The following is a 21444-nucleotide window of genomic DNA, read 5'->3' as shown; positions in this document are numbered from 1 at the left end:
TCAGTGCGGAAAAATCCACACACCAGTCCGCAGCATGTGCACATATCCTAAGTTTCTGGTGGAGCCTAATCCAAAAACATCAGGAGGATACAATGCCCTGCTAGCCTATTTTCCTAGTGCAACTTTGCATCTGGAAGTCCAATTTAGGAGTCATCAAGATCCCAAAAGCTAAAATAGAACCTGTCAGCACATTTTTGTAATGTAAAGAAAAGACATGGCTATAACGGCGCTATAATACTAAATAAATTGATTACTCGGGTGAAGAAATCTGCTTTGCTGTTCCTTTTTAACCATCATTTAAAGTTTTCTGATAATTGGATTTTGGTGCACAGGAGATGGATACACACCTTGATCTTTTAGAGGTGTTGTACAAACTTTTTTCACGTATTCTTTATATGTGGTCTATGGATTGGTATTTTTTACTGTATGGGAGTAATCACTACATGAGCACTGGCACTTTATATCGCTTGCTGCTATTCTTCGGTTTTCCCCATCCATTATACTTATTTTTGGACCATATGCTTTACACCTGTGTTTACCAACCATCAACTTTGTCTTTTTATGTTATTTGTTACATTTTGTCTTGTGGATTATGTTTCCTTTACAAACTTTTTGATATATTTTATATGGGATTATTGTTGCTCCTCTCTTTTTCTTCTGCGTGTTTCCAAAAATGACCAGTATATAGCCTCTGCTCATATCATATCTAACAACTAGAATTGCCTGATTGAGAAGCAATGTGTCAATGTACAGTATGACAATATGTTTTTTTTCTGAAACTGTAAATGTTATTTTACCTTCGTTTGTCATGGCTGGAATAAGATGAAAATTGGAAAATCAAAATTCTGCTCAAGAACAAGCCTTTGGTACATTAGTAGAAAATGAATTAATCATGATTAATGTTATTACAATGAGCACCAAATGAATCCGTAATGACTGGGCACCTGTTTTAAAATGTGTTCATTTTTCTAAGTCTTTCAAGTTGCTAATGACATTTATGTCTTGATTCCAAATGGAATAGACACACACCGAAGACGCCCACAATCCAAAGTCAATAAGAAACTCTATATATGGAAATCCCGAGATCAGAACTAGTGCAGCGTACCATGAAACCTATAGGGTCATGTTCGGAAAACACAAAGGAACTTTTGTGAAATAATCTTATTTATATTTATCAAAATACCACAATAATTAAGCAAATACGGTATACAAATTATTTGATAAATTTATCCATGACGTATAGATGAAGCAGCGGCCATCTAAGGAGGTACCATGGTGGACAATTTGCATAGCAGTCTATTCATTCAATATGAATGGAAACATCTGTGCTATTGATGCATTATGGCAGCCATCATGTTTGAGGCTTCTGCATCTGCATTACCACATGTTGACAATATAATAATAATTCTAAAATAAAATTGGACCTTGGCTAAATAATCACCATATCGTCACGACAGATGAGCAGAGATGAGCAAAGTTTATGTCTAATTAGACTGCAAAATCTGTGAATTTTGGAGGGGCATGATTAAGTGCCTCCCAAAGACAGACCCCAGATGCATGGCAACTGATGGCGCTGCAATCCGAGAAGTGCCCAGGGAGGCGTGACCAGGTGCTACACCAGGACTGACCTCGGTCACGCGGCAGCTGAACCCTCAATGAAATATGAAGGTGCTAGCAGACAAGACTGGTATACAGGCAGGCATAGGGCCCAGTTCATACATAACAGACAGGAATGGCTTCGAGGAAGAACTGGGTCTCTGGCAAGGGGGTATTGGACCGCAGATGAGGACAGACAGGGAAGCTAGGATGCAGACAGATAGGGAACCACAGATGCGGACAGACAGGGAACCTTAGGTGCGGACAGGGAACCGCAGATGCAGACAGACAGGGAACCTCAGATGCAGACAGGGAACATCAGATGCGGACAGGGAACCTCAGTGGCGGACAGACAGGGAACCTCAGATGCGGACAGACCGGGAACCGCAGATGCGGACAGACAGGAAACCTCGGATGCAGACAGACCGGGAACCGCAGATGCAGACAGACAGGGAACCTCAGGGGTAGACAGACAGGGAACCTCAGAGGCAGACAGACAGGGAACCTCAGAGGCAGACAGACAGGGAACCTCAGAGGCAGACAGACAGGGAACCTCAGAGGCAGACAGACAGGGAACCTCAGAGGCAGACAGACAGGGAACCTCAGATGCGGACAGACCGGGAACCGCAGATGCAGACAGACAGGGAACGGCAGACGCGGACAGTCAAGACAGTACTTTGTTCACCAAGAATAGACAGGGTCAGGTTCATACAGGACACATACAAGGATAGGTACAGACAAGACAGACTGGGATGAGTGGGATGAGTTCAAATAGAGTACTTACAATGAAGTAGCAAGTGTACTTACTAAGCACTAATGCTGCACAGTGACAACAGATTAGAGATAGGCACTCTTTAAGACACTACATATTTCAGAGATGGGAACAGGTTCAGATACTGCAGGTTTTAGGGATAGGTGCTGGTTCAGACACAGCAGGTTTTGGGGAAGATCCAGACTTGAATAAAAACAGGTTCAAGGAATGGTCCTAATTCAGACAAGGATAGACACAGGTACAGGTTCAGGATTCAGGCCTGGGTATTCAGCCCCCAGGGTGGCAGAAACAGTAAAGATTAGATACTGGTATAGATTCAGGACTCAGGTCTTGGTATTTAGCCCCCAAGATTTCAGGAACAGGAAAGCACCTGGCAACTTAGCAGCTGCACACACATACACTGAAAGAGAATGTTGCTCAGGTACCTTCCAACAGGAGAAGGTGCCTTAAGTACAAAGTGCCTCACAGCAGTAGGCTGGGGATATCAGGAGTGCACGCGCTGTATCTTTAAGAATCAGGAAGTGCAGGCATGGCAGCCCTCAGCATGCATTTAGGAAGTATGCTCACAGCAAGCAAACGACAGAACTCACTGCATGGCCTGGAGTGGTAAGTCAGTGTACCTGCATGGTGGGGGATGGGAAGCCATGCAGGAATGCCAGCAGTGATGTTACAGCTTATATTGCATATATAGAATCTTTCACAGACATTAAACACAAAAACGTTAGCTGAAAAAATTATCTGCACATATGTTATCATGAAAAATATTGTTTTACCTGTTGCCATTCGCTAATTGGTCAATAAAGCACTAAAAATATCAGTTTATCTATCTTTAATTTATTTTAATTTTTACGCCCACAATTCATATGAGAATATGTTCTGAATGTTAAGACTCTGATTTTCAGACAGCAATAAAATGGCAAAAATATTGTTGAAGAAATGTGGAGCAAAGGGAGGAATGGGGCACGATCAATTACTTAATCATAAAGAATGAACGATCCCCAAATTAAATGTTAGGCAACACATGCAAAATAAGAAAAGCTTACCCTTCTGCGTACAACTTCCATTTTCATTTCTGTATCCTGTAACAAAATAGAAAGTTCATTGTAAGAAACAAATAAATATTTATATAAGAAATCGCATTAATATGATGGATCTTAATCAAGAGATAAATAACATTCAGCAGATTACTGTATCAGTAAATACGTACTTGTAATAAATGGCTATCTATTCCACAATTCCCTATGGCTTGTTCTTACCACTATTTGTGCAGTAGAAAAGGCAAAAGGTATTGAGAGAGTTTACTCAGGTTCAGGAACATGTAGAAAAAAAACTCAGCCACCGACTCATTCTTTAAACATATACTGACATCAGTGCATTATTCCTGCTGATCCCCTGAATGTTCACGTTTTTTTTTTTTCTTTTAAATCCACCTTATGATTCCAGTATTATGTGCCTTTTTTTGCTATTTTTTATGGTTTTACCAAGTGGATGTTTTTCAAAGGGCAAGAATGCAAAGTATCCTTACAAGCCCCCCAAAAATCTGTGAGCAATAACCCATTGGTAAAGACCATAAAATAAATATTCTTATATATCTTAAACCGTATGTCAGATTAAAAAAAACAAACAAAAAGAACAAAAAAAAAGCAAAATTAAATAGCATGTTCAAGGGAGTAGAGGAAATAACGTGAAAGCAAAAACTAGTGATTTTTTGACCTGGTGATAGGTCTTTTTAAGGACACAGTCAGACGACCTTATAAATTGGTCCAAGATCAGAAAGCAGTGCGTGGACTGGCCGGCGACTCTCCAAATCCAAGCGTGACAGCTGCATAGAAATACATGAAGCTCTCACGCTCAGGTAGGGAGAGTCGTCCAGTACATGCACTATGTTCCAATCTTGGCCCAATTTATATGGCCGTCTGATTACGCCCTTAAAGAAAATCTGTCACTCTAAGTTTACTGCTCCAATTGAGAGCAGCATGACGTAGGAGCAGAGATCTTGATTCCAGTGATATGTCACTTACTGGGCTGCTTGCTGCACTTTCGATACAACATTCATATCTGCTGCAGCTCTACTAGTTCTCTCAGTTACTATCTCCTGTGATGTAGTCCTTAACATTCATGAGCTTTCACTATGCCTACCCTCACTACTGATTGGCAGCTTTCTGCCTAGGTGCAGTGTTGGCAAAAAGCGATAAATCAATGTTGAAAGAGGTGTTATACAGAGATCATTATTGAGAAGACTAGAAGAGATGCAGTAACTAAAACAGTGATTTTAGCAAAACTACAGCAGGGAACCCAGTAAGTGGGACAATGGAGGCTTCTGTCTCTACTGCTCTGGGAGGAAAAAGCCTGGTGATAGATTATTTTTAAATTGTGCAGGGAGCTCTATTTGGGACACAGAGAAATAGTTTTTTTCTCAACCTAGCTACTTTGAAACAATGCTTAAAGGGAATCGTTCAGCAGGATCAACCCTCCTAAGCCAACTATATGGGCATGATGGTCATAGAAAGTTGAATAAAATCATACTTTGATATCTGCAATCCAATGTTTTATTCCACAGAAATCAACATTTTTCTTAACATGTAAGTAAGCTGTTAAGATCTTTGGGCCGGACATAGATCTCTCTGAGAATCTGCCTCCAGAGCTTATTTTATATGGAAAGGGGGTGCTACTAGTGTGAGACATGTAATGACTGACAGTCTGCTCTCCAGATTTACAGGTCTTACACTGGTAGTGCCCCTTTCATATAAAATAAGCTCTGCAGGCAGATTCTCAGGGAGATCTATGTCCGGCCCATAGATCTTAACAGCTCATTTACATATAAGAAAAATGTGGATATCTCTGGAATGAGACATCGGATCTCTGATATCAAGGTATCATTTTATTCAACTTTCTGTGACCTACATGCAGACAGATTAGGAGGGATGATCTTACGCACAGATATCCTTTAAATAAAAAAAAACACAGAAATGAAATGAAGAGAGTACTATATGGATTTTCCTTGTTGTGTCAATATTAAATGTCAATCTTTTGGTAAAACTCAATATAAATTAATTCTTCATAGTGAGAATTTCTGAAAGTATCACTATTATTACAGTATAGTGTATCTTTCATTTTGTTTAGTGTTATTACAGGAGAAATAGACAGACGCATAGAGATGATTAGGTTTGCAGAACTATGGCGTCTTGTACTGTTTGCTTTGAAGGAGATAATTTCCTTTAATGTATAAGAATGATCTTGTCACTTTAACATTGCTCTTTGTAAAGTTAATGGAAGAAGCTGAGTGAAAATGATGTTTTGTCCAGTCCACGACAGACACTTTTTGGAATAAAATTCTTCACCAGACAGATTGAGGTTGGGTGTGAAACGGGGTGACATTCACAGCGCTCTGCGGAGTTTATGAAGGGCAAACGCCATCACTCTCCTGGATGGCAGCTTCACAATAGCCTCTGAGCCATGCAGCATCCCTGAGGATAATCTTGGCCCTCCTGTTACAAAGAAGCTTTGTAGAAATGCAGCGCAGCTGCTAATGTTCGCATCGACTCATTATAATATAGATTATCTGCTAATAAATGGGAAAACTGCAGTTGTGCAAAAATATGCAAAATGGATCATTTGTCCACAAGACAAAAATCTGCATTATAATTTTTAAGTCAATACCATTCAATATCAACAAGCAAATAGTCCTTTCCAGATCTTGCAGAGATTCAGTCCTGGTTTTAATGAACTCTATGAACTTATCATGTATTTAGTATCTTGTGTGACCCTGACTGTGTATCCGAGTCCTAGTATCAGTGACAGATGTCCTTGTGGCTTCCCAGGGGAGGACTTGCCAAAATGCCATTGACTGATGAACTGATTCCAGGCACCTGTCAAGCTACTGAGTTGTGAATTATGGACTGTGCAATTAAATAAGAGCTTCTTGTTTACACCCATAGCCCAGAAGATGAAAAGGAGCAGATTCAATTAGGAACAAGTTTGTCACACCTCGCCTTGTAAAGCTGTGATACTTACATAGAGTTATGGCCACCGGCCCCCTGAATCTTCAACCCCGGCTCACTACATATAAGCATATACTAATAAAAGTTTTAGAGTATTTTGTTGCCTTCTCGGCTGGGATAATGCATACTGGGCAAGGATAAGTTCCCACTAGTGATGAGCGAACGTGCTCGGATGACATCTTATCCGATCATGTTCAGGTGTCATCCTAGTATATTGGGCGTTCTCTTATATTATGTTCGAGTCCCTGCAGCTGCATGTGTTCAGGCAGTCTAACAGCCACAAATCATGCAGCCTCAGGGACTCGAACATAATATACGAGCACTCCCAAGATACAGGGAGAACACCCGCGCATGCTCAGATAAGACGTTATCCGAGCACATTCGCTCATCACTAGTTTTCAAGATGAGTTTTTGGTGAGCTTTTGTCGCTGCATATTGTTGCCATGCAAAAAAGCAGCATCATACAATTTCAGAAAAACAGATGGGATTTATTTTTTTTACTCAGTGTAAACAGACCTGTGGCGCGTGCTTGGAATCCGCAACATGTCAATTTGTCTTCCGGTTATGTTGAGTTTTATGTGCGCCAGAAAAGCAGCTTTATTTCAAACATGACCAAAGAGAGACAAAACCTGCAGCATCAAAAATGCAACGAAAAATTGCCAGTAATCTAACTGTTATAATAGAAATGCTGCGGTAATTATGGAGAAGATCCGCAGGATTAACTCCTAAACAACCAGGGGTATTTCAGTTTTTGTGGTTTTGTTTTTTGCTCCCCCTCTTCCTAGAGCCATAACTTTTTTATTTTTTGCTCAATATGGCCATGCTAAATGCTAAACCTGACCTGCCACTATGATTCTCCAGGTCATTACGAGTTCACAGACATTAAATATGTACAGGTTCTTTTTTATTTAAGTGGTGAAAAAAATTTTAAAGTTTGTTACAAAAAAAAAATGGTGCCATTTTCCGATACCAGTAGCGTCTCCATTTTTCGTATTCTCAGGTTGGATGAGTGATTATTTTTAATCGCCTGTTATTGCAATTTAATGCAAAAGTAGCGGCGACCAAAAATACGTAATTTTGGCGTTTTTAATTTTTTTCTCATTATGCCATTTAGCGATCAGGTTAATTCTTTTTTTATATTGATAGATCGGGCGATTCTGAATGTGACGATACCAAATATGTGATGCTGTATCCTCACCCATCCCTTGTAGATTGTGAGCCCTCGCGGGCAGGGTCCTCTCTCCTCCTGTTCCAGTTGTGACTTGTATTGTTCAAGATTATTGTACTTGTTTTTATTATGTATACCCCTCCTCACATGTAAAGCGCCATGGAATAAATGGCGCTATAATAATAAATAATAATAATAATAATAATAATAATGTTTGAACTCTTATATTTTTTAATATTTTTAAAAACATTTTTTTTTACTTTTTTGCATGCTTCAATAGCCTCCATTGGAGAATAGAAGTTGCAGTACTTTGATCGCCTCTGCTACACAATGGCGATGATCAGATCACCTGTGTGTAGCAGAAATGCTCACTTGCTATGACAACCATAGAGATCTGCTGAAGACCTCTGGTTGTCATGCCGACCCATCGGTGTCCCGTGATCATGTGATGGGGTCAAAGGGGATGAAGGACTCGCTTCCGGTAAGCACGAGTTAAATGCCGCTGTCAGAGATTGACAGCGGCATTTAACTAGTTAACAGCTGCGTGTGGATCGCGATTCCACCCGCGGCTGTTGCGGGCACATGTCAGCTGTATAGATCCGCTGACATGTGCCCGGAAAGGTGCAGGCTCCGCGCCAGAGCCTGCACCAAACAGCTGGAGTCTGAGGTGGGAGTACCAATGTCAGAAAGGGGTTAAAAACTCACCAAATACTCTTTGTGGGAATATTACCTGATTGTCATTACCTGCTTCACAAGTACAAAAAAGAAAACAAAACTATTACCTGTGTATTGGAATCTGTTTTTTATGACGTCATCTAAGTTTTTAATGTTACAAGCACTATTTAGTTCAGGGCATCTATTAGATGCTTTCTTTATAAGCTATGAATACTTACATTTGCTTCTTAAATGCAAAGTTAAGCAACTTTCTAGTCTTCATAAAAGTCCACTATTCTGCTTATTCAGACTATCTGTAAGGCCTCATTCACACTCCGTATTTTTGATCAATATTTGTGTGCCAAATCCAGGAGCGTCTCAAAAACACAGAACAGCGGTCAATCTTTCAATTATAGTTTTTTTCTGTAAGTTCCACTCTTGGTTTTGGCAAGCAAACACTGATGCAAAAATACTGACGTGTGAATGAAGCCTTAGGCCTCATTCATACGTCCAATTTTCCTGTGCGAGTACCTGTGATAGTCTATGGGGCCATTCACATGTCCGTGATTTTTTGCAGAAAATCACGGAGATAAGTCCAAGTGTCAGATCGAAATTGGCAATGCAAGTCAATAGGTGAGTGAAAAATGCATGGATGACATCCACGTGCACTCTGATTTTCACAAACTGTAAGAATGGAGAAGGCGGAAAAACATTTTTTTTTTTGTATTTCTCCACATATGAGAAAAATGGACACTCCGACCACAAACTCTGGCCAAAGTCTGATCAGAATAATCGATTTGTTTTTCTTGTACGTGGAAAAATGGAACGTGTGATTGAGCCTTTAGTTCCCTTTCACGCATACAGTTTTGTCGTATATGTTTTCCCTCTTTGTTTTTCATGGATAAAACATATACCAATAATAGCCTATGGCGCCACTCACTTTTCATGCATTATTTCAGGCACTCAAGGACACAGACAGAAGAGGGCCCCTTTCCAAGAACAATAGTCGGCCCGTTGGAGCAAAATAGCCCATCATAATGCCCAATTCCTCCGGCTTTGAAGGTGTAAGTGGTCCATTTACGTCTTGGGCCCCAGGTTGCACCAATGATTTGTCCATCCCTGGTTCTAGGCTCACCATTGACCTCTATGCTGGAGAAGAATAACACTGAATTGTCTGCCCCCAAAAATACAGATGATAAAAAGTAGAATTTATGCTACATGGAAACACGGAGTAAATAAGAACTATTATGTATCTGTTCAGCCTGTAGCACCGACATATTGTGCAGCAATGTACACAGAACACATTTGCGCATCATAGCGAGACTTAAACTTTCCCTGTTACTCATACACAGACTAGATCCAATTTCTTAAGAAGCCAATTAGCTTAAGTATAATTGGAGGCTTTATTTATCTAGCTGGAGAACCCCTTTAAGAAGTAATTACATTCCTCTACAAACCTGTAAGTGCTTCAACTTTACAGAGATTCTGAAAAAGCTGCGTCCAGGCCTTTGAAATGGTTCATAATTATACTGTCCAAAATGTAATTAAGTTTAATTAAAACATAATCATTGCCCTTGATTCAATGGTGGGAAGAGAATGGCAGAGTTTCTGTAAGTATGGAAAGCATTAAAGTATAATTTCACTGATTACTGACTTACACATAATATTGTATAGCGGTAATGGTCGGAGTGTGCTATAGTGCAAGAGGTATACTATAGAGGAGTTATTAAAAAGCAAACGCCCCACGGCTCTAAGTGTTGGGAAATGAAACATTAACATATAACACAGAATAGATCCACATGTATATATCTGAATGTTTTTATTATTGCACAGACTAAAATTCCCCCCAAAGGTTATGAACATATGAGCAGCAGTATATAATATGGATCAGAACTGAAATAACACAGCGGTTAATTACACTAAGTTCTGAAACTATTTGCCAACCTATGGAAATGGTGTCTGGCAGTATAGCAAATAAGTTTCTACTTTTGCCTACTAGAGCCATCTTTCCTGTAGTGACTAAACTAAGGGATGGTAAAATATTCATATTCCCCAGAAATAACAGTATAGGCCAACATCTGCTCTGATTATAGTTCTATACGATGGGCCATGAAATCACAACACTGTTACTTTCTTAAAGAGTAACCGTCGCTTTAATTTTCTATTTCATAAACTCAATAATGCACAAAAATATAAGAAACTTTTTAAAGAAGCTGTCCCGTCAAAGTTTGTATCCTCTTAATATATTTTAATCATCATATGACATAGAACCTTGTACAAACAATTGCTCATTTTGCCTTTCTACCCAGTTAATTCTTCTCTTTTCCATTAGGTCTATGACATCACGTGATTAAGAACTGACTCCTGAATCCTCCTAAGCTCTATGTAGAAACAGGAGGTCAATTTTCCCTTCATGAGTCATAACTCGCTGCAAAAGTCCCTAGCGGGACGGAAGAGAGGGCAGCTGGGTCAGGAGTTAAAGAGCGGAATGATAAACAAAAGACTTCCTGTTTCTACATAGAGCAGAGAAAAGAGAAGAATTAGATGGGTAGAAAGGAAAAATGAGCAATTGTAAGTACACAGCACTACATCATATTATGACTGCAATATATTAAAGAAGCAGTCCCATCCAAGTTTTTATCCTCTTAAAGAAGCACTCTTATCAAAGATTTTATTTTCCTTATATATTGCAGTCATAATATTATATAGCGCTGTGTACGTACAATTGCTCATTTGCCTCTCTACCCAGTAAATTCTTCTCTTTTCTCTGCTCTTTGTTGAAACAGGAAGCCTCTTTTCCCTGCGAAAATCTTTCCCCTTTTCAATGCCCTTGAGGGCAAACATTCAGATCGAGAAGGGGTTGTCCTAGATCCTCAGTGTTCAATCAAACCAATTTTCAAGCAATTTGTGGACCTATCGATTTTCTTTTGAGTCTATTCACCATTCTGCTCTTGCTTGAGAATAGGTTTGAGCGCAACAGTACTAGGCAAGGGCTAGAAATCTTGAGGCTTTGCGTTGATATTAATTTTGGAAACACGCAGAATAACACACAGGGCCATAGACCCATATCCAGTGAGATCCTTTATTTGTGTATCTTTAATTAATCTCACATTTGTAGGCTACGGCTCAGAGATGTATGCACGACTCATTATGATCGGGATGATTTACCATGTCTAATTCTAATAGCTCGTGTTATATCAAGAGATAAAACAGAGCGAAGGAACTAATTATAGCTTATTGCTCGGAGGTATTGTTTCCTATGCTAATATTTTGTTACATGTAATATATGGTGGAGATTAGTTACCATCCACTGTGCTTTCCTTTCGATTCAGCTACCATTAATTCTAGATCAAAAGTGGTGCAGCGTGATTTATGGAATCTGGTAACATGTTATTGGATTCAGCACAGCCATATGTCAAAACTAGTGCAGAAATGTACTCTGTTGTATGGCCTGGCTTCTTTTTTTTTATTTCTGCTACTAAAAATAATTACACATGTTGAAAAAGAGAAATATAGGCCAATACATGACAGTATGGAAATAATATATCAATGCTTGCTGGTTTCCCTGGGCACCACGCTCTGCTTAAAATACAACAGTTTGGGGAAGAATATTTACCACTGAATTAATAAAGAGTGTGATGCACATACATAGTCTAAAATGGGCCAAGGAGAGACTCTTAGGTGGGCGACTTGGTTTGGTAATCTACATTATGTTGAAATTCAATCAATCCTTATGTATGCGATGGAAAGTAAGTAGCAGGAACAATGAAAGGAATTAGATTAAAGTGACTTGTTAAAAAAAAAAAATGGCATAACTTGAAGGTCAAGGACCCCATTACAAAATTTCCAACAGGTCCCCCCACTACCACTGGTCTTCAAAAGTATTGCTATCCTCATATGACCAATGGGTTCTTTTGGACCCCTCAGGCACAAGGGTGCATGTGCAACTTCAACCTTTACATTTAAGGCTACTTCCACATTTCCGTCTTTTGCAGACCGTCACAATGCGTCGTTCTGTGGAAAAAACGCATCCTGCAAAGTTGCCCGCAGGATGCGTTTTTTCACATAGACTTGTATTACCGATGTATCGCGACGTATGGACACATGTTCCATACGTCGTGCACTGGATGCGTCGGTATTTGGCCGGCCGTCGTTGCGAAAAAACGTTCAAGGGAACGTTTTTTCGTACGTCCTCTCCTGCATTTTTTATTGCGCATGCCCGGCCGGAACTCCATTCCCTCCTCCCTGGGACTTTACAATGAGCAGTGGACGCGTTGAAACATTGTGTCCGCTGCTCACGTCACTCAAAATTTCATAAGCTTCCGTCGGTACTCGGCCATCACCAGGCGTTGGCGCGACGTACCGACGGAAGCTTATGAAATTTTGAGTGACGTGAGCAGCGGACACAGTGTTTCAAGCTTCCGTCGGTACGGCGCCCTGACGCCTGGTGACGGCCGAGTACCGACGGAAGTGTGAAAGAAGCCTAAGCCACATTCATTTGGTCAGTATTTGGTCAGTATTTTACCTCAGTATTTGTAAGCCAAAACCAGAAGTGGGTGATAAATGAAGAAGTGGTGACGTGTTTCTATTATACTTTTCCTCTGATTGTTCCACTCCTGGTTTTGGCTTACAAATACTGATGTAAAATGCTGACCAAATACTGAACATGTGAACATGACCTTATTCTCGTTACACTCCTACTTTCAAAAACCCTACTAGGTAATTCTGCATTCCCAAACACGAGTCATTTATTCATGGTCTTCATCAGTTAACTACAAAAAGCATCTCTCTCATTTTGAAACATCTGGCGTGTGCACACATTTCTTGGACAGTCTATTGATTTTGATGGACACCATGAGCTGTTTCTTTTCCCCATGAAGCCACTGGATGGAACACTAGCCGGGATGATCCCTTGGCTGACCACAGAGTGTCCCACTAGTGGAAAACAAAGTCAAGTGAATGTACACTACCAACCCTCCTCTTCTTGATCTTCAAGATACAACGCCTATCCACTGGACAGGGAACAATTGCTAGATTGGTAATGGTCCAATTGCTGTGAACTCAACGATTACTACCATGGAGGTCCCATGGTAGACTCCTCATTGCATGTTTGCAGTCAAGCGGTGGTCAATTATATCCCCTGACGTTCCATTCAAGGTCTGTGATACCTCATAATGTGGGCATTTAATCTGTCAGCAGATGTTAAACTATGTAATCTGAGGACAGTATGAGGTAGGGACTAGGACACAGATTTCAGAGATGTGTCACTTAGTAGGCTGTGTGCTGTTGTTTCCATATAATTAGTGTTTTATCACCAGGAGATTATCAGTGCCTGTACTACAGATCCTGTGAGCTCTGCTTCGATTATGTCCCCTCCTGTGCTATGCAGATCACTATCAATACACAATGTACACAGCTGTGATGTGGGCGGGGTTAGCTTTCTGATCTCTGCTATGTTACACCTAAAAACTCTGATTGTATCAAAACTGCTGCACGCAATAAACAAAGCGATACATCACTGGAATCAGCATCTCTTTTCCTACATTATGCTGCTCTCAGATCAGGTAGCAAAAACCTGCTGACAGATTCCCTTTAAGAATTGGACATTTGTCTATCAATAATTCATCACATTATTATTTATCTTCTTTCCAGAAGAGTAGCTCCAATCTTGTCCATACCACAGACATGGCTATGAATACTAAAACTTTAGGTTACGTTACCATGATGAGTTTTGAAAACTTTAGGTTATGTTCCCACGATGAGTTTTTGGTGAGTTTTTGACTCCACATATTTTCTTAGCCCAAAGCAGTCAGTGTCTTACAATTCCAACAAAGGGGATGGGATTTCTAGAAATCTCATGCCCATATATATTTTTTTATGCAGCATAAACTGACTTGCGTTGCGTGTTTGAAATCCTCAAAATGTCAATCTCTCTCGCGGATACTCTTGAGTTTTATGCACAGATTATCTCCATAGAATTCCATTAGATATGGAAAATCCGCAGATAAAAAAATTCATATGAGTTTTTAGTGTATTTCTATTGTGGAAAAGCACTAAAACTGTGCTTAACCCGTGCATGACAGCATCAATAAAGTTTTATTAAAACCAAACACCAAGAAGTATAAAAAACAAAGCAGCTTTATTTAAAACATGACATAACAAAAAGAGACAAAAACCGCAGTGTCAAAACCATGACGAAAAAAGTGCAATGAAAAATTGTAAGTAGCCTAATCTAGCAAATAGGTGCAAATGGGCAAAAAATTGGGGAAAAATGTTAAAACCTAACTATGAGGCAATGATCTGTAAGGGTCATCCATTACGGTTACATACAGTGGTTATATGTATAGGAATACTGGAAAATATGCAGTATTCTTTTCATCCACTGCAGTCTAACCAGAGTCATAAGTGATGTCTCGCAGTTAGAAGAGCAAAGTGTTTTTAGTAATTAATAGGATCAAGATGGGAATGTCACAAGCTGAAAATGATGAGAACCTCGGAGGATTTCCACTGTCTACACTGCACATTTGTTTCACAATTTGCAAAATTACATTTTTCTTTTTTTTTTTATTATATCAACACAAACACACAGAGCGAAGTGAGATAAATGTTATTATGTGACATTGCCGAAAACGTCTCCTGCAGGCAGTAAATGTAACACGGGAGATCAGGAAACTTTGTGCAGTATATGAGCTTCGTAAGAAAACACAAGATCCAGATTTAATGACTGCTTTACAATGACCCTAAAGAAAGTCAATATGAAATTAAACTGTTTTCATTGATGTTTCATTTTCTTTATTTCCACTCAAATACCAATTTATAAGATATTGACTGATAAGAAAAGAACAATAATGCTAATTAGTCATTTTGATTATTGGTCCCAATCCTGGTCACCCCTTCTATAGGGAATCTGTCACCAATTTTTGAGAACACCATTATGTAGGGGCAGAGATCCTGATTCCAGCAATGTGTTGCTTACAGTGCATAGGCAGAAAGCTGACAAACAGTTGGGACGAAGGGGGTTAAAAGGAAGTCATGAATATGGAGCAGGTTTTCTAGTCCTCAAAACTATAACAGGCAACCCAGTAAGTGACATATCGCTGGAATCAGGGTCTCTGTCCCTACATCATGCTGCTCTCGGATTAGGTGGCAAAAACCTGGTGACAGATTCTCTTTAAAATGATATACATGTAGGTTCATTATGGCGCAGTCAGGCAGCCCTATAAATTGGATCAACATTATAGTGCAGAGCAAGAACTGGCCGGTGGCTCTCCCAACCAAAGAATGACAGTTTCATATATTTCTATGAACGTGCCTCGCTCAAGATGGGACAGCCGCTGGCCAGTCTGTGCACTGTGTTACAATCTCGGTCCAATTTTTACGGCCGTCTCACTGCACACTTAGGCCGGGGTCACACTAGACGTAAGTAAGTACGGTCCATTTTTTACGGCCGTAATACGCAGTAATTGTCCCAAAACACTGTTCCATATTCAATGCGAGGATGCGATTTTTACGCACAAATTTATCTGTGTGTCATCCGTATGGCTTCCGTACGGCGATTTTTTCTCGCAGGCTTGCAAAATGGACATATCATGGATCCATCGGCTCAAATATTGTTAAAAACATATATACAGTCATCTGCTGGATGAACTCATATGAACTCGAGCGTGGGAAAATATTCTGAAAAGTTCCCACGCTTGAGTTCATATGAGTTCATCCAGCAGAGGGCGCATCACCGCGACTCGAGGTAACTACAGTACATTCCCCTGCATTCCATTCATTCACCAAGTTTTACAGACAGGAGCACAGCTGTTAACAGAGCTCCTGGGTGTAAAATAATTTAACCCCTTCAGATGGATTTACAGCGTGAGACAAGACTGTAACGACGGAAGGTATGGAATATTGTTGTTTTTTTTTTAACTTTATTTCAGGTGACAAGGGTCTTCAGGTGGATTAAGAGTATAATAAAATATTACAACACCCTGTGTCTTTATTTCATTAAATTACTTTTTAATAATGTGTGTGTGTTTTATTAACCATTTCGTACTATTGGATTAATAATGGATAGGTGTCATAATTGACGCCTCTCCATTATTAACCTGGCTTTTCTGCTATCTAGCGCTGAATTAAATATAAATATATATATATATATATGTGTCTCACTGACACATATATATATTTATATATAGACTGTATATATGTTTTTAACAATATTTGAGCTGATGGATCCATGATATGTCCATTTTGCAAGCCTGCGAGAAAAAAATCGCCGTACGGAAGCCATACGGATGCCATACGGATGACACACGGATAAATTTGTGCGTAAAATTCGCATCCTCGCATTGAATACGGAACAGTATTTGGGACAATTACTGCGTATTATGGCCGTAAAAAACGGACCGTATTTACTTACGCCTAGTGTGTCGCCGGCCTAAGGCTGATATTTCACACTGTTTTTGAATTGTTTCCACTCTATGATCAGTGTGAAATCTGCTTGAATTCTGCCCTTGTAATATGCATCATAGTTCACAGAAATCTGTGGTGAGGACAAAAAGTTCCAGTGCCAGTTTTCACAGGGAAAGCACATGGAAGCCTACAGTGGATAGCCGGACATGGATCATCTCAACTGAAGGAGGAATTTTACAGTGCAGATCAGCAGAAGGGCAAAATGCTAATCCTCAGCAGAAATCTTAGGTTCAGTCAGAATAATGATGATTGGCTGCTATTCGGAAGAGATTTGTATATTTATGTGGCATTAACATGAATATATCTTTGTATAAAACACCCACAGGCTTAGGCCTTCTTCACACATCCATTTTTTGTGTTTGTATTCGGTCCGTTTTTTCAGGATCAATGGTGGTGCGCACGTCAGATTTTTTACAGAGATCGTGTGTCCGTGTGATAAACCTGCAGACATGTTCCTTTTTAATGCACCAAGTGCTAAATGCGTGCTACAAGAAAGACATCTGTGTGTCATCAGTGTGACACGTACTGGCGCCTGGGAAAAGCAGTACAATTACCGCTGTTCCCAGGCGTCGGGTGCTGAATGCAGGTTTCATCATTGTCACCTGGGGGGAAAATGGGGGTGCATCTTATAATGTGGATATACCTTACCGATAACATTGCTGCAGGCTGCAAGCTGAGATGAGCGGGTGCCCGGCGGTGCTGCGGGTGTGTCCGGCGGTGCTGCAGGGGTCTCTGACACTGTGGGGGCTCTGCTGACATTTTGTGAAAGACCAGAACCCCCCGCAGTTCCATGGTTTCCTATGTGGTGGACTCCGGGAAAATGGCCTCCGGAGGCGGCGCATGCGCAGATGGAGCGCTGAGATCTCATCTCCTGAGATCTTGGTGCCGAGATCTCCATCTGCGCATGTGCCGCCCCTGGCAGCTATTTTCCCAAAGTACACCACAGAGCCCCCACAGCGCCAGAGACCCCCGCAGCAGCACCGAACACATCCTCAATAATGCCAGACACACCCACAGCAGCACCGGACACACCTGCAGCAGCACCGGACACACCCGCAGCAGTCCTGGACACCCGCAGTGGCACGCAGCACATCTGAACACCCCCTCATCCTAGCATGCGGCCTGCAGCATCATCCCAATCCTGCCTCCTCCAGCAGCAACCTTAGGACCCCGCTTCACCGCAGCCACCACCCCCGGTAAGCAATAAGACGCATGGATTACAAGAAGCACCACCATTTTATTAAAAAGAAAAAAATTCCTATTTTCTCCTCTGGGGTCTAAGGGGCAACGTTTCTCCTTATGGAGGGTGACATACCAGCTCTGGCTTGTCAAGGTAAGGAGGCTTATTCGCCATACAATGCTCCTCTGGGACTATAATATGCAATTTGCATATTTTCTCCTCCAAATTGAGGTGCGTCTTATAATCTGAAAAATTCGGTATCTATCTATCTATCTATCTATCTATTTATCTATCTATCTATCATGTTTCTAATCGCTATCTATCTCTATCTTTAAGCATCTTTAATACATAAAACTCTTTAATTTCTATGCTGCCTTTCATTCCATACATGTCACACTCACAGCAAACAGACGATGTCTCATATGTACACACGGATGGCACACGGATACAGACCATGGATCTCACCAGTACTGATTTTTTCAGGACAGGAATCACCAAGACATGGGAAGAAGACCTTACACTGTGAGGGACTTTTGGGCAGCCAGCAGACAGCACTGAGCTAACTGTTACAGCTTGTTTAAAGGGAACCTGTCAGCAGGATTGTGCCCAGTCTTGTGGTTGTTTTTGAATCTTTATGTTGTTTTCAGCTAATGATATGCTCGTGTCCTGGGGTGACCTGTGTGGGGGGTCTTCATGTGGTGCTCGGATTAGGTATTCATAATGCAGACTGTTGACAGGTCACTTACTAGAGAAGGAAAAAAAATGTCCTCCTCCAAGATGGCATCACAACAATTTCCCTGCTTCATGTCCCCTAACCCTCATAATATTATTCTTTCCTTATATTCCAATATATATTTAACCATTTACTTTAATAACATTCAAACCATAAAATGCCAAAGTGTTTCTCTGACAGAAGGCAACAAAAAGGATAACCCACAGGCAGGGCCGGACTGGCCATAGGGCACTTCTGGCAAATGCCAGAAGGGCCGGTGCCAGTGGTGGGCCGCTCAATCCGCCGCCCCCGCCGTCGCATTCAACTATACCGGCGTATAGACGCCGGTACAGTTGAATGCAATGATGGAGGAGAGAGCGTCTGCAGACGCTCCTCTCCCATCATTCCCCGCTCTGCCTCTGACACTGCGGGTGCGCGATGATGTCATATCATCGCGCACCTGCTGTGTCCCGGGCAGACTGCAGCTGCTGAGACAGGAGCAGGAACCAGGAAGCAACGCTGGGCACGAGGAGAGGTGAGGAGAGTTTTTTTTTTTTCTGGACTGTGGGGCCATTCTCGGAGGAGGTGAGGGGAGGAAGAGAAGAGATGTGGGCTGTATATAGTCCTCTGTGGGCTGTGCTCTGTGCTGTATACTGCTGTGGGCTGTATATAGCTCTCTGTGGGCTGTGCTCTGTGCTGTATACTACTGTGGGCTGTATATAGTTCTCTGTGGGCTGTGCTCTGTGCTGTATACTGCTGTGGGCTGTATATAGCTCTCTGTGGGCTGTGCTCTGTGCTGTATACTACTGTGGGCTGTATATAGTTCTCTGTGGGCTGTGCTCTGTGCTGTATACTACTGTGGGCTGTATATAGTTCTCTGTGGGCTGTGCTCTGTGCTGTATACTGCTGTGGGCTGTATATAGTTCTCTGTGGGCTGTGCTCTGTGCTGTATACTGCTGTGGGCTGTATATAGTTCTCTGTGGGCTGTGCTCTGTGCTGTATACTACTGTGGGCTGTATATAGTTCTCTGTGGGCTGTGCTCTGTGCTGTATACTACTGTGGGCTGTATATAGTTCTCTGTGGGCTGTGCTCTGTGCTGTATACTACTGTGGGCTGTATATAGTCCTCTGTGGGCTGTGCTCTGTGCTGTATACTGCTGTGGGCTGTATATAGTTCTCTGTGGGCTGTGCTCTGTGCTGTATACTACTGTGGGCTGTATATAGTTCTCTGTGGGCTGTGCTCTGTGCTGTATACTGCTGTGGGCTGTATATAGCTCTCTGTGGGCTGTGCTCTGTGCTGTATACTACTGTGGGCTGTATATAGTTCTCTGTGGGCTGTGCTCTGTGCTGTATACTACTGTGGGCTGTATATAGTTCTCTGTGGGCTGTGCTCTGTGCTGTATACTGCTGTGGGCTGTATATAGTTCTCTGTGGGCTGTGCTCTGTGCTGTATACTGCTGTGGGCTGTATATAGTTCTCTGTGGGCTGTGCTCTGTGCTGTATACTGCTGTGGGCTGTATATAGTTCTCTGTGGGCTGTGCTCTGTGCTGTATACTACTGTGGGCTGTATATAGTTCTCTGTGGGCTGTGCTCTGTGCTGTATACTACTGTGGGCTGTATATAGTTCTCTGTGGGCTGTGCTCTGTGCTGTATACTGCTGTGGGCTGTATATAGTCCTCTGTGGGCTGTGCTCTGTGCTGTATACTGCTGTGGGCTGTATATAGTTCTCTGTGGGCTGTGCTCTGTGCTGTATACTACTGTGGGCTGTATATAGTTCTCTGTGGGCTGTGCTCTGTGCTGTATACTGCTGTGGGCTGTATATAGCTCTCTGTGGGCTGTGCTCTGTGCTGTATACTACTGTGGGCTGTATATAGTTCTCTGTGGGCTGTGCTCTGTGCTGTATACTACTGTGGGCTGTATATAGTTCTCTGTGGGCTGTGCTCTGTGCTGTATACTGCTGTGGGCTGTATATAGTTCTCTGTGGGCTGTGCTCTGTGCTGTATACTGCTGTGGGCTGTATATAGTTCTCTGTGGGCTGTGCTCTGTGCTGTATACTACTGTGGGCTGTATATAGTTCTCTGTGGGCTGTGCTCTGTGCTGTATACTACTGTGGGCTGTATATAGTTCTCTGTGGGCTGTGCTCTGTGCTGTATACTACTGTGGGCTGTATATAGTCCTCTGTGGGCTGTGCTCTGTGCTGTATACTGCTGTGGGCTGTATATAGTTCTCTGTGGGCTGTGCTCTGTGCTGTATACTACTGTGGGCTGTATATAGTTCTCTGTGGGCTGTGCTCTGTGCTGTATACTGCTGTGGGCTGTATATAGCTCTCTGTGGGCTGTGCTCTGTGCTGTATACTACTGTGGGCTGTATATAGTTCTCTGTGGGCTGTGCTCTGTGCTGTATACTACTGTGGGCTGTATATAGTTCTCTGTGGGCTGTGCTCTGTGCTGTATACTGCTGTGGGCTGTATATAGTTCTCTGTGGGCTGTGCTCTGTGCTGTATACTGCTGTGGGCTGTATATAGTTCTCTGTGGGCTGTGCTCTGTGCTGTATACTGCTGTGGGCTGTATATAGCTCTCTGTGGGCTGTGCTCTGTGCTGTATACTACTGTGTGCTCTGTGCTATATATAGTTCTCTGTGGGCTGTGCTCTGTGCTGTATACTGCTGTGGGCTGTATATAGTTCTCTGTGGGCTGTGCTCTGTGCTGTATACTGCTGTGGGCTGTATATAGCTCTCTGTGGGCTGTGCTCTGTGCTGTATACTACTGTGGGCTGTATATAGCTCTCTGTGGGCTGTGCTCTGTGCTGTATACTGCTGTGGGCTGTATATAGTTCTCTGTGGGCTGTGCTCTGTGCTGTATACTGCTGTGGGCTGTATATAGCTCTCTGTGGGCTGTGCT

At 41.9% G+C, this 21444-nt stretch overlaps 1 protein-coding gene across 1 annotated transcript in view; it reads right to left on the bottom strand.

Annotated features, from left to right (window-relative positions):
• The window catches only part of ADARB2 (adenosine deaminase RNA specific B2 (inactive)), an 897867-nt gene that overhangs the window by 582405 nt on the left and 294018 nt on the right, over window positions 1-21444 (bottom strand). The window contains exon 3 of the mRNA XM_077268554.1: window positions 3412-3447. Coding sequence (XP_077124669.1) covers window positions 3412-3447 — 36 coding nt within the window. The remainder of the gene's footprint in view (window positions 1-3411; window positions 3448-21444) is intronic.

The sequence above is a fragment of the Ranitomeya variabilis genome, chromosome 6 (assembly GCF_051348905.1).
Source record: "Ranitomeya variabilis isolate aRanVar5 chromosome 6, aRanVar5.hap1, whole genome shotgun sequence".
Classification (NCBI taxonomy): domain Eukaryota; kingdom Metazoa; phylum Chordata; class Amphibia; order Anura; family Dendrobatidae; genus Ranitomeya; species Ranitomeya variabilis.
The sequence above is the reverse complement of the archived record's forward strand: the minus strand, read 5'-3'. Positions and strand labels throughout refer to the sequence as shown.